This window comes from Harpia harpyja, chromosome 6, assembly GCF_026419915.1.
Source record: "Harpia harpyja isolate bHarHar1 chromosome 6, bHarHar1 primary haplotype, whole genome shotgun sequence".
Taxonomy (NCBI): Eukaryota; Metazoa; Chordata; class Aves; order Accipitriformes; family Accipitridae; genus Harpia; species Harpia harpyja.
This window is the reverse complement of record NC_068945.1, coordinates 5,954,726-5,968,046: the sequence shown is the minus strand read 5'-3', so window position 1 is coordinate 5,968,046 and position 13,321 is coordinate 5,954,726. Positions and strand designations below refer to the sequence as shown.

Here is a 13,321-nt window from a genome sequence, read left to right as displayed (position 1 = left end):
TCCTTTGTGAATATGAATGTTATTATTAGTGTATCAATCTGTGCCTTTTCTATGTGTGAGACTTGTAGCATCTATCAGTAGTGCTATAGTCCTGGAGAGTGAGTCCCTGAGCAGCGACACTGACATTTGCCCATCAGTCAGTACTGCTGAATGCCTCAGTTGATTTCTTATCTAAAACTGCAAGCAAATCCTAATGTAGCTGAGCACAGGTGGGTGGTGTACTGACAGTTCTGTAAGCAAGTCTGTGTTCAAATGTATTTACATGTGACTACTGTAGCATGTGTTGGCACTTGGATTTATGGGCTTCTGTCTTCACTGGAGAACCTGGGACTGAACCCTAGTCCTCCTTTTTGTTGAATAGATAAAGAGAAGGAATGGGTGGTGAAAGTCAGGCTTCATGTAGTGTCCCTAAATACCTGTTTAGAGCAGGAACTCCCTCTCTCTCCTGTATTGTGGTGCCAATTCAGCCAGAAGTAATTGATTATCTAGGAATGAGCAAACTTTGAGAAACATTATCTGGAGAAGCAGACCTTCTTAGGACTTCAGAGATGAAACGGGGATGCATCTGCTGGATCAATGCTAACAGCACAACGCTGGTTTTTTAATACGTGTACATGTGTCACAACACATATTTATCTTTGCAAGTAAGTTACATGCTCCAGTATGCAGGTGAAAATGAAGATGTGTCACTATTTCAGATCAAGGCTTTCTTGGGCCAGACTGTGTCTTCAGGACTGCATTATCATCTACCCCATCTGTGATTCTTTGTCTCCTCAGTCATGACAATGGCTACACCAACATCAGTGGTAGTTTCAACTAATTCTCCTTTCAATCACTTTCTTCAAGCACAAAAGAAGAGGCCCTTTTCTTCCTCTGACTCTAAATCCATTTATTGGCTTCTCTACTGGGAGGTTGGCAAAGGGGTCATTTTCTGGTCTTCATACTCCTTTTACTCATGTAGCTTATAAATCAAATTGTACCCTGGTCTCAGGACATATGGGGTAAGTGTGGGATGTGAATGCATCCCTGCTGAGAAGAGGAGGGATTCTAAAGGCTTTAGATTCCCAGGTGCCACTGAGATTTACCTGGGCCATGGGACAACTTCTAGATGCCTCTAAAGTGCCTGACTTAATGCTTTCAACACAGGGGAAACCTTACCTGGCTTTTCAGAATTTACCAGAATTCACAACCCTGTGGCTTTTCATTTCAGAATTATCCCACGGCTTCGGTGGGTTTTTTTTCTCCCAGACCTGGCAAGACTGAGAGCTGTATCTGCGTGCATTTGACTGAAAAGCAGTTTCCTAGATTGCCCAGGTGGTGGCAGATTTGGAGGATATTAAATCAGTCTTTCAACCTGTTTTGCGATGGAACAGAATTGTTTCCTACGTGGGTTAAAGATGCCCTCTTCTGAAATTGTTACTCTTTCATACCTCTAAAGCCATTGAAATGGCTTCCATTTAAAATGGAAAATCTCTGCTTTCCACTATAATTAGTCCTTAACACAAGTGTTATCTGCTGTTATATTTCTTGTTAAATTTCTGCTAAATCAAAGTTTAATGACTAGACTTGTTGGGGAAGGGCTTTTTATTAATTTGCCTACTTATTTAAACTAATGAAGTGCTGTTGATTTACAGAGTGTGTGTGTGGAATTAACTCCTGCGTCTGTTGTGTCATGCAGAAAACCCATAGACTGCCTGTCTTAAAGTTTCTGGTGGGTCAGGACTTGCTCCTAGAAGGAAATATCCATCCATTGGTGCTGGGAATGCTCCCTGAGGCTTTTAAATGAGAAATTCCCATGTAGCCACACAATCTCCGGGCCTCACTCCTTGTTTCTTGAAGGCAGAACTTACATCTTTCTGCGTTTTCACCTTCTTCCTGCTACTAAAGTTTATTCAAGCCTGCAAGGTTCTGGTATTCTTTATTTATTAATATTTCCATAGATTTTAGGGGGATACCAGCAAATTAAGTGCCACAGGGCTTTGGCAGGGAGGGTGGGCAGAAAGGATGACCGTGATAGTTTGACTTCTTGCTTAATACATGCCAAAGAACTTCTTTGTATTAGTTCTTTCTTCAACCCAGCAGCTAATCTGTTACTGCTGTAGGAATTGCCTGAGTGACAAATGTGGGGTGAATATTTTGGGTATCTTTGGTTTTATGCAGCGTTCCCTGGTTTACGCTTCTGTGCGTTATGTTAGCCTTTTCATCCCAGCATCGCCACTGGAGCTTATGTTCCGCTAACGTTCACCGTGGCTTTTGAAGTCTTTTCCTGAGTCTGTGCCTCCCATGGTAGATTCTCCTATCTTGTAAGCATGGTTTACAGTCACCAAAAATCAAATCCTTTGCATTTGAGAAATTCACTTCATTATTCTTCCTTGAAAAACAAGAAAATCCTCAAAACCAGGGAACCTGCCAAACTCCAAAATGCATCTACAATATACTACCAAACCCAAAATGCATGGAGTAAAAATAAATGTGGTGAATCATGCTTTATTCCTAATCTTAAGCTCCTTTGATGCTTTTCCAATTATTTGTACATTACAATGTTTCAAGTGTTTTGAAGAAGTGTTCTTGGCATCCTCAGTTATTCAAATAACCATACTGTGTATAGCCGTGCTTTGTGTAATTTCTTAGTTTCCTTGGGAATGTGGTGAGCTTTTTTTGTCCTGAATGATTTTGGAAAGCTGAAATTTGGTCCATATTCAGTTACAAAATGGCAAAAACATGCAATAAATCATGCTAGAGTTTATTATATATGAAAGTGCTTTCCATTTGAGGGAATTGCATTAACACTACTCTAGACTGCAAGCTGTTTGTGGCAGGAAACACCATTTCATTTTGTATTTGTACAATACTAAAGTACAGTCAAGTCTTGGTCCAGTACAAGGTCACCAAGAATCTATTGTAATATAAATATAGTACAGTAGTAGATCTCCACCTGCTGGGTTTTTTTGTACATTACAGCTAAAATTAGACAACTACTTTAAGAGAGGAAAAAATTATTTTGGCCATAACTTCTGCTTCTTCATTTAAGGAAAGAAAGGACTGTACATAATACTCAAGCTGACAAATTTGTTATCCTCTGGTGACCTGACAGATGCCACTGAGATCCTGGGCACCTGCATATTCCAAATAGCTCTGCACTGCTGAGATGGAAAAGCAACCAGTTCAGTTTTTCATTGGGGAGGATAAGGGGTTGCAACACAGTTTTGTCTCTGTTCTCTATTTAAGCTCTGTGTAAGCAAAGAGCAAATGCATGGGTCTTTCCCTTGCTGTTGTTTTAAGCTTTATGTGGGTAGAAATATAACAGTTTGTAGGTTATAGCAGGAGAGTCTGTGGTGGTTGTACTTGGAGGATTATTATGGCCATAATTATTTGCAGGTCACTCTTGGATCAGTTCTCTGACAGGTCAGTCATGATCTCTACTTGCATGCTGACTGCTTTATTTCTCTCATAGTAGGTGTTCCCCTTTGAGAAAGAAAGAAGGAGGAACTGTAAGAGAAGAAAAGGCTCCTCTGCAGGACAGAAGGATTGTCAGCAAGATCTAGTCTTCCTCTGAACCTCTGCCTTGAGAGTAAGGTGAACTGATGCCTCCTGGGAGAATTCCTTAATTTTTTTTACTGAAGATGAAGGGAGTAAGAGATGTGGTAGGAAGGGAGTGGCATTTAACTCTTGTGGCCTTTGCAAGCAGATACAATAGTATTTTATGTTTTAACTTAATTTTTTGAGTTACGCAGTTATGTTTGACTCTCAGGTATAATTACAAAAAGAGTTTTTACAGCAGGTGTTTCTTTTCCTAAAAATTTTTAACAAAACTGAAATACTTTTTTGGAATATATCAGCTTTGACATCTTTTGGAAAGGAACAGCTGTCGAAAGCAAACAGAATATTCTGTTATAGTGTGTGTGTGGAGAATATTTTGTTTCCACATTCAAATGGAAAGGGAGAGCCCACCTTGTTCACTGAGCTCTTGATCTGTGTGCAAATGGTATGGAAATGAAGGTCAGTGAAAAAGAACTGAGGATATCCCTGTATAAAATGGGGAAGCGGAACTATGAGGCTCGTTAAGCTGTGGAAAAGGCCAGCTTGTGGAAAAGTTGCAGGTGAAGCTCAGTACCCAGAGAACCCGGGAGAGGAAGGAGCAGAGCCACAGCCACTTCTCCTGACCTTCTCTGCTGCGAGCCTGCAGCATTGCATGTGCAGCACGCGCGAGTCCGTAAAACACCAACCATCCAGGCAGGTTTTGGAGGAAGCCTGTGCTCTTAGGGAGGAGTGACCGATTCACAGAGCTCACGGGACGGGCGGTGATGCCTTCCAGCCTGTTTCCTCACCCATTGCTCCTGGCTGCCGGCCAGGGAGAGGCACGGAGGTGCCCAGAGGAGAGGGGCCGCTGCTGGGTGGTTGGTTCCCGGAGCTCCACGTGAAAGGGCGACCACCGCGTCCATCTGTCCGTCTGTTGTTTCTGAGCTCTGGAGTTTCAGGGCCCTCTCTTTGCCGCGGTAGCTGCTGCGTGTTCTCCCTTGCGACAGGGCAGGTCTTCCCCTTGGCCTGCCTTCCTTTCTCGCCTTGCCAAGCTGCGCCCCGCCAGGCCCGAAAGCCCGTGGAGAAAACCTGGCGCTTCTACCAGGGCAACGCCGTCCGTCCTCAGAGGGGCCACGGAGCCTCGGTTAACGCTCCGTGCCGTGCAGGGGATGAGCAAAACAGTCCCCCTCCCACGGTGAGGGCTAGGCGAACCCAACGAGTGACCGTGGCCAGAGTGCAAGGTGACGGAACCACAAAGTCACCAGAAAGCACTCGGCTCCCATCACCGGACAGTGAAGGAAAAGCCCCCCGCCGCCGTATTCGGATTCTGAGGGGGGAGGTCGATGCCCAAGGGCAAACCCGAGGACTGCCCGGGGCCGAGCACTGCGGCCCTTGCCCTCCGGGGCCGGGGCTCCCCGGGGGGCGGCTCGCCGGCACAGGGTGGGTGATCTGCAGCCCTGGCCGGGCAGCAAGCACCGGGGCTGGGGGGGGAAGCGGCCCCGAGGCTGCCGGGGCCGGGGGAGCAGCCCTGAAGGCCAGCGCCCCGCGTCTCCCCCACCTCCCCCGGCCTTTCGGCCCCAGTCAGGAGGGGTGGGCCGCACCGCACCGCTTCCCCGGTGCCATTTGCTGCCCTCCCCTCGGCGGGGAGAGCCGGCAGCAGGCCCGGGGAGGAGCGAAGCCCCGCTGCCTTGGCGCAGCGGGCGGCCGGGGAAGCCCGCGGGAGGGAAGGTACGGGCCCGGGGCCGCTGGCGGGAGGGGGCCGGGCTCAGCCGGCGGCCCAACAGCAGGCCCGGGGTAGGCTGAGGGGCTGCTCGGAGGCTTTGGGAGAGGGACGGAGCGGCTCCGGCGGGAAGGGGGAAGCCGTTCGCTTGGCGGGGGGTGTCTCGAAGGTCGGGAAGGAGCGCCAGGTGTTGAGGCTGAGGGAGGAGCGGGGCCCTCGGATGGGGCTGCTTGGTGCTGCGAGGGAGGCAAAGGCTAGGTAACATCGGGTTTCATCCCGCTGGTCTCTTGGTTAAGCTCACAGGTCACCAAACTTCAGCTCCGTGCAGCAGACTCATCTCCCCAGGGGGGATGTTCAACAGCACGCACGGGTTTGCCCCTTTTAGGCAGCCTGCGGGTGCTGCCAAGATGCGCCGCACCTGTGTCTGCCTCCTCCTCCCATCTCACACTCCACCTCTCCTCTCCTTTTCTAGATGGAGCCAGTGATAGAGCCCGTATTCTCTCTTCTCCAGGAGCCTAGGAAGAGCGATATTGCAGGCTATACAGGTGAGATGTGAATTCTGCTAGTTAGAGGGAAGCTTGAGGTTCTACCGAGCGGTGTTGGGGATGTCGCGTTCCTTCTTAGCTGGCTGCTCTGGTCTGGGTTGCGGGGATGGTATGGCATGCTAGGCTAGGGCAAGGTGCTCAGTGGTATTTTGTGTTTTTTTCTGCTGTGGGTTTCTAGTAGCTGTTTTAAAATGAGGCAATACGGTTCATTTGGAGTGAAGGAAAGCCAGCACACTTCTCTTTTTCAGGCTTTTTCACGGGTGAGGAAGGTCTGAGGGAGTTGCACAGCTGCATCTGAAATGCGTGACTCCCCAGCTGTGTATGGGAATGGAGGGTTGTTCGGTTCCCATTTCACCATTAGAGACCTGGGGTCTCTGCATGGGCCTCTGGGAAGAATTAGCTGCTTGGTTGTGGAGTGAGGGAATGACTGCTCCTGTGAGAGGGAGTCTTCTTCATCCCTCTGGGAGAAAGCTACTTCTCGAGTGTAATTCTTTGATGTAAGAGATGGGCCCCCATTCCTCAGTAAGTGGGGGGTTTTTTTGCTTTATCGCTAGTATTTAATCTTGGCAGTTGTGGCCATGTAAATAGAGAGGATTTTGTCTCTTCAAGGACATGTTCCTGAAGAATTTTATTCCTTGGTGTCATAGAGGTAGGACTGAAATTCCACTGTAGAGTTTTACCTTGAATGTAGAAAGCCTGTTTTTTTTTAGTGGAATAATCAAACTTGATGTGTTAAATGGAAGTATATGTAGTGTGAGTAACTGAATATTTTAAAGCTAGATCGGAGATGCTAATGGCTAAGTTCTCTATTTGGATTAACAGTAAACATCTTAAGACACAAAAATCAAGCTCGGGTAAGTGTGCATCAGATGATACTTATAATTCTATTAATGCTGAACTGATGTAAATATAAAATTTAGTCAGCAGAGTAAGATAACCAAATCATATGTACTCATTTGTGAAATACATAGGTTGCATTCTTTAGGAAAGAAAGGGCCATGTTTGATTGTTTCCTGTGAGCTTCCTTGGAATGCAATTTATTTAGCTTGTCACTACAAGAAACGTAGGTGTCATGTTAGATCTAGATATGAAAGAGATACTTAATTGGCCATTAGTTAATTTTTTTTATCAATAAGGATTTAACTCTTTGACTTCTGATGCATGAATATACAGTATACCTATAATAATTACAACTGTTCTTGTGATCATTAGGGAAAAAACCTGACATGCTGACCCGTAAAAGAAGTAATTTAAATTTTTTCAGTAAATATTAACTAACGTAAGTGAGAAACAACCTAAACACCCCTGTTGATTTTGCTTAAGGAAGCTCAAGGAGACTTTTTTGGTGTCGAAGCATCCCCACTCAAACGCATAGCTTGAAAACAGAGTTTAAATGCTAATTTAGCAGGCTGGAAGGCTTTTGAGCAAAGTTTGCAGGAACAAATAGCTAAAACCAGATATTTGTGACGGGTAGGACGTTTCAGGGTGTTCCTTTTCCTTCCTTCATTTTGGCAGCTTTCCTTTACCATTCCCTGAGGGGAGGAAGAACAAGGAAATGGGGAGGGGAAGGAAGAGAAGAGGTAGGTTTCTTACCTCTCTTTTCTTTCCTGTGCCACTTTTTCTTTTCCTTGTCTTCTTGTCTCAGTCTTTGTCATTTCCCTTGCCCTTTGGAAAAGGGGAATCTGGTGCAAGTTGATGCTAGGCCTGAGAAATTCAGTTACTTTACATGGAGCAGTTTACCTGCCTTGGGGAAGGAGGAGTGTCAGATTGCTCTCTTACTCCACCAGGGAACTGCATTTTGAGTGACAATGAGGAAGGGAGAGGCATCCCCGAAGACATTACGCAAGAAGTACTGCCTCAGCTACCTGAAGCCCACAGCCCAGACAGGGGGGCAGCCACTCCACGAAGGCAGCAGAAGGTAGCCTGTAATAAACCCCCTCACCAAAAAAGAGGTTCCAAGAAACTTGCCCTCATTGCTGATGGCCAGAAACTGCACACAGAAGAGAAACCCTACAAGTGTACAGAATGCGGGAAGGGCTTTAAGGGGTGCTCCAGGCTCCTGAATCACCTGCAAACCCACAGGAGAGAAAAAACGTTTGAGTGTGTAGAATGTGGGAAGAGCTTTAGCAGGAAGGCCAACCTGGTGGTGCACCAGAGAATCCATACAGGGGAGAGGCCCTACAAGTGCAAGGAATGTGAGAAAACTTTTAGCCGTACCTCAAACCTTATTGCTCACCGCAAAACTCATGTGAAAAAGAAAAACTTTTCCTGTACGATGTGCAGGAAAAGCTTCAGTAGAAGCACAGCTCTCTTACAGCATCAGAGAGTCCACATGGATGAGAAGCCCTATAGGTGTACTGAGTGTGGAAATAGCTTCCATCTGTGCTCAAACTTTGTCAAACATCAACGGATTCATTTGAGAGAGAGACCCAGTGAACACACAGCAGGTAACTGAATTAAAATCTGTTGAGTTTTGTTTCAAGCTGTACAGACTCACAGGGAATGATGTATCAGATACTGTGGTCTCCATTTGTTCCTAAACAATTCTTCCTCCTTGCTGTGGATATGAGTGGGGCTTTTTTGTTTGGTTGTTTTTTTCCCTTCCTACATAATACTTTTATCTCTGTCATTTGAAGAAGTGCCTTGAAAATGCCAAAGTTGAAATTTTGACTTTGCCATTAAGGCTGCCTGGGACCTTAGGCTCTGCAAAGCTCTCAGATCCTGCTAATTCCTGCTTCATAGTGTTGCCTGATGTCTAGCCCTCGATCTTCAGAAGTGCTTAGCCAACAAAATACTAAGCTTAGGGAGACGGAAAGGATTTAGACTGTGAATCAGGGCCTTGGTAATCTCTAGCAGCTAATTTTTGTTATATGTGGATATAAAATGAGCAGCTTTTTGTTGTCTGCAGTGGGAGGTCTCTGCTGGCCATCCCTCTGTAGTACTCTTAGCATAGCATAAGCTGTCAGGCAAGCTGATTGTTTAAAGTGGGGAGTTTTCTGGATTTGGCAATATTCCATGTTCTTGTAACGACCAGAAACTCTGGGATAAAAGCTGTAGCTGTGTTTTTTTTCTGTTGTACCTTTACATGGGCAGTCCCTTTATACTTGGTCAAAAATGTTTTAATTTTTCATCTTGGGTCTTGCCTAGCCACCCATAGAATTGTTCTGGGTGTTGGGGTCTTCGCCACCAGATCATGTAACAGCAGGGCAATTAAGACGTGAGACCATATGAGAAGGTGTTTTGTGAGTGAGGTTTTCCTGTGTTTTTAATTTGTTTTATTTTGTTTTTCCTCCTGAAAAAGATTTCTGAGCAGGAGAGCCTTTCATCTTAACAATGGAAATAATAATGAAGTTATAATGAATAATAATGAAGTTACAATAAAATGGCAAAACTGAGTTCCTAAGGTAGGGTTTGAGACCACTCAGTCCGTAGGTACAGAGAGGTGGCCTAGTAACTCTGCTGATGAGCCCTAAAGGGCTTTTAATAGGTTTTTTTAGATGTAAAAGTTTATAATTCATAAGAAAACAAAATATAGTCTCATTTTTACCCTGGCAGTTGGCCAATAATTAGTATCAGATCAGCCTTATACTATATGTGCTTCAAAAGAAAGCGTGCAGACTTATTCTGGAGTAACTATAGCTACTGCATCATTGTAATTGAAGCTCCATAATAAAATTGCTTTTATGATCAAACATATGCCACATTGGTATTGCAATGTGTTGATTTCTGTATCTGATGTGATTTCAAAGAGGAGGTTTACATATTTATACCTTAAGTACGTTTTTCTAAATCTCAGCTGTCCTATTCCTTAACAGCTCCCTTGCTCCAGCTTTGCTTCCTCCCCAACCTCCCCCCGACCCACTTGCTGAGCACCCCCCCCCCCCCCCCCAAAAGGTATGGGGGAAGCAGGAGGAAAGTATCTTGATTGTGATAAAACCCAAGTCTGTAGTGTTACTGGGGGCTATATCTGCCTTGTCTTTGTTCTGGTTTGGCTTAGTTTGGGCCAACATGTGACTTGAATGAAGTTTTAAGTTTAAAATGTGAGTGAGAGGAAGGGCTGTTACTGAGCTGCCTTTTCCTTGTGTGAAAGCATATTTAAAATGCCGACCTAGCGATTGGTGATAAAGTGGGCGCTTGACTTACACTGTCTTCCTTTTAGATGCAAACCATTCTGAATTTCCTTCTTTGCATCATAAAGAAGAGCAAAGGTGTGGCACAGAGAAACGTGAGACGGATCACTTGAATCTTGTTCTTGAAGAGTGTAAGTATAAAAAGGCTTCTAAATAGCCATGCCAAGTATTTTTACATAGCAAGCATTAACATTCTCTTCTCTTTGTACAGTGAAGAAAATGAGGGAAAATATGGATATGCTGCTTCTGAATCAGCAAAGTCAGCTGCAAGTCCTGCAAGAAATTCAGAAACAACTGAATATACTCCTCCCAGGCAATGATCTCATTAATTCAAACGTCTATAGTTTAGGACTTCTACTAGGACGGCAGGCAGCTGCAGCGGCGTCTCTTTCTTTTCCTCTTCTTAATCCCAGCAGTCTCCTCCCTGAAAATACTAGTCTCTTATCCCGGTCATCTGCTCCTGGAATTCTGCCTACCACTCAGCTCCCAGTCCCTCAATATCCTGCAGCTTCTACAACTTGATCAGCTTTGTGCTGTAAATGTATCCAATGTAAACAAATGTGACTACTGTTTTCTCACTCAAACCTGTGATCTCTGTGTTGGAATGTTGTAATTGTAGTACCTGTGAAGATGCTGACCGCGCACTCGGGCTTGGAAGGATACATGCCTTGGATGCATCAGCAAACAGCAGTTGATCAAATCCACCGCCTATTCATTTGTTGCAGCATGCAGGCATTTTGGCCAGTAATGTATTTTGTCAAGGCAGCTCAAGAGATCTTTATCACCGGGGTGTAGTTAAGTGGAACATCCATACATAAGATAATGCATAAAACTTAAGCAGATTTTTCTACCTGATATGTCTTTAACATGTACTTGGGCAATTGGACCTCTCCTAATGAGCTGAAGCTAATGATAAAATCATCAGAGATGCTTTAAGCAACTCCTATTAAGTCTGATTTATACAGAGGTAAGCAACACACTAATGTAAAGGTGTTCAATTTAACTGCACCTCTATTCCCAGCATCCATTTGCAAAAGCTTCCTTCACTCAGGAAGGCTTTAAATGAGGTGACCTTAGCTGATTCTTAGGCCAGCATCGCTACTAAAACTACAAAAAAATATTTTCTGTTTTTTTGTTTAAAATAAACAAAACCCACCACCCCCGCCCCAAACCCCCAACAAAATACCACCATTCAGGTCTACCTTGCTTAATAAGAGTTTATGAGGAAAAGCTGAACTGGTTTATAGGACACTTGTTCTTTTGTTCAAAGGTGAACCCACTTGAGTCTCTTTTTAGATATTCTGTCATATCCTATTTGGATTATTACATGTTGTTGACTGTTATGTATTAGTTCATTGGGGGTAAGTAATTACCGTTTGGGGAGGAACACTGAGAAGCTCAGGTGGACCATCTTGCAAAGTCTGTGGGGGGAAAAATGATTTTATTCACACACACACACACACAGCCCCCCCCCCCCCCCCCCCGCTCCGTTCCTGCAGGACTCTGACACGGGGCCTTTTAAGGCTAGTAAGTGCAGAGTTTTAAGAAGTGTTAGTCCTTTCTACCTCCTTGTTTCTATCAGTGACACAGGCTAGTAGCTGTGTCAGTGCCTTTGAGCTTCAAAAGTGCAAAAAAAGCTAACTATGATTTACCTTTGAAGAGCTGCTGGGATAAAGAAATTCTGGGGCTTGCGCCTATGCCAAACAGTCTTTCTCTTGAACTGACATTGTGTTTGTGGGTTGTTGGTTGGGGGTGGGGGGGGTGGGGTGGGGGTGTGTTATGATGTCTTGTTAAAAGTATGCACTGTTAGTAATTCATAAAATATGATTTAGATTTTAAGAATGGGAAACACTACTCCTCTTAACAAGTCATCTTATTGGTGACAGTGCAATGATGTCAGATTCTGGTCCAAAGATAAAGCTCTGTGGGATCAGGTATGACTGTGTTGACTGAAAATCACACACTGGTTCTTATTATGTAGGATTTTGTATTAGTTTTAATTTAGTAGGATATTCACTTAAGGCAAATTGGGAGGCCTTAAAGAGCATTCCTTCAGTGTGAACTTGTACTGAAATGTTTGCGGTTTGTTTTCCATCAGTTGAGCGTATTGGAGTCATGTGGCTCTAGACTTAAGAGCTCCAGTAAGACTTGCTACCATTCTAAGGAAATGCTGGGGTACTGTTCATAATTTCTTGGATGTTTAATTTCATTTTGCTTAGAAGCAGAATCCCCTCTTCAAAGCAATGGTTAAAGTTTGTATTTTAGTGTTTTTTTTAAGATGTTCAATATTAAAATGTTGCATTTTTGTTAAGATGAATCTTTGCTGAGCTTCTGTCCTTTGTAAAAGAGCACCAGTGCTTAGAGTTTGATGCCATAACTGGAGTTCAGTTACTCTAACTGGGCAACTGTTTGTGCCTTCCCTAGCTCCTTCTGCTTTTCTCCCTCTATCTTCCTCTTTCCCTGCATCTAGGTATCTCCTTATATTTCTGTCTTTGGAAACTCCTGAAAAAGAAAACATAGCAAAGTCTGCCACTTCTGCAGCTTGCACCAGGTAGGAGCAGTCTCTTATTTGAGGGCTTAGGTAGGATTGTTGCCTGTTGGGAGGGAGTTTGTATATGATGTTTCTGTTCATAGCTGGCAGGTTCAGGAGCACTTTATAGCAAACCTAAGGTGAGCTGCATCCTTTTATGTTGGTGTTCTCTACTGTGTTTGTTGGGTCCCATCTGAACCTGACGGTAAAGTGCTGAAATACCTCTGAACTACAGGTGTACTGGGGACCGCAGGAAGCGTTGCTGCAGAGGAGCACAAGAAACCATCGTACTTCCTATTTTGGGGTTACATCTCTCTCCTTCTGTGTGAGAGTGGAAGCCAGAAGTCTTTCTCCTCCTATCCTCCTAAGCACTTAGTGGTTCTGAAAAGCACCTCTGATGCTAAAAATGTGCTTATTCCTAGGTGGGGTGGGGCCTGGGGGCTTCTTGCCCATATTGGAAGGTATCCAGAATGCTTCCTGCCTCCTTTTCTTCCTTGCAGTGCTCTGGCAATGATGTAAAAGGGTGTGTGGGGCAGTATCTGATAGCTTGCCAGGATACTGGAGAGCTTTGCAGTGTCCAGGAATATGTAAGAGGATGCCACAGATGGTCTCCTGGTGAATTTCGAGTCTGTGGTCTGTGCAGGTGTATTTGATGTTGGGGACCGGGCAGTGTGTAGACAAGTGAGAGGTAATCTGGAGATGCAAGCTCCTCTGACAGCTGTCAAGTCCTAGGATTGGAGGTTTAGTATCTTAAATCATGTCCATCTGCTTCTCTAAGGCGCGTTAAAAAAAAAAAAAGTATCTGTACACAAGGAGAGGTCTGGAATGCATTCTGTGCTCAAAATGTTGGAGTTCTGCAGGCAGGAGAATATAGTCC

The 13,321-nt window shown here is 44.6% G+C and overlaps 1 protein-coding gene across 1 annotated transcript; it reads left to right on the top strand.

Moving 5' to 3' along the window:
* The first annotated feature begins 4,862 nt into the window (after positions 1-4,862).
* LOC128143017 (zinc finger and SCAN domain-containing protein 2-like) lies at positions 4,863-11,335 on the top strand. Its single transcript, XM_052789842.1, has 5 exons — positions 4,863-4,959; positions 5,625-5,732; positions 7,572-8,231; positions 9,944-10,045; positions 10,126-11,335. The coding sequence occupies exons 1-5, from the start codon at positions 4,863-4,865 to the stop codon at positions 10,434-10,436; spliced, it is 1,278 nt and encodes a 425-aa protein (XP_052645802.1). The 3' UTR covers positions 10,437-11,335.
* Positions 11,336-13,321: the final 1,986 nt, after the last annotated feature.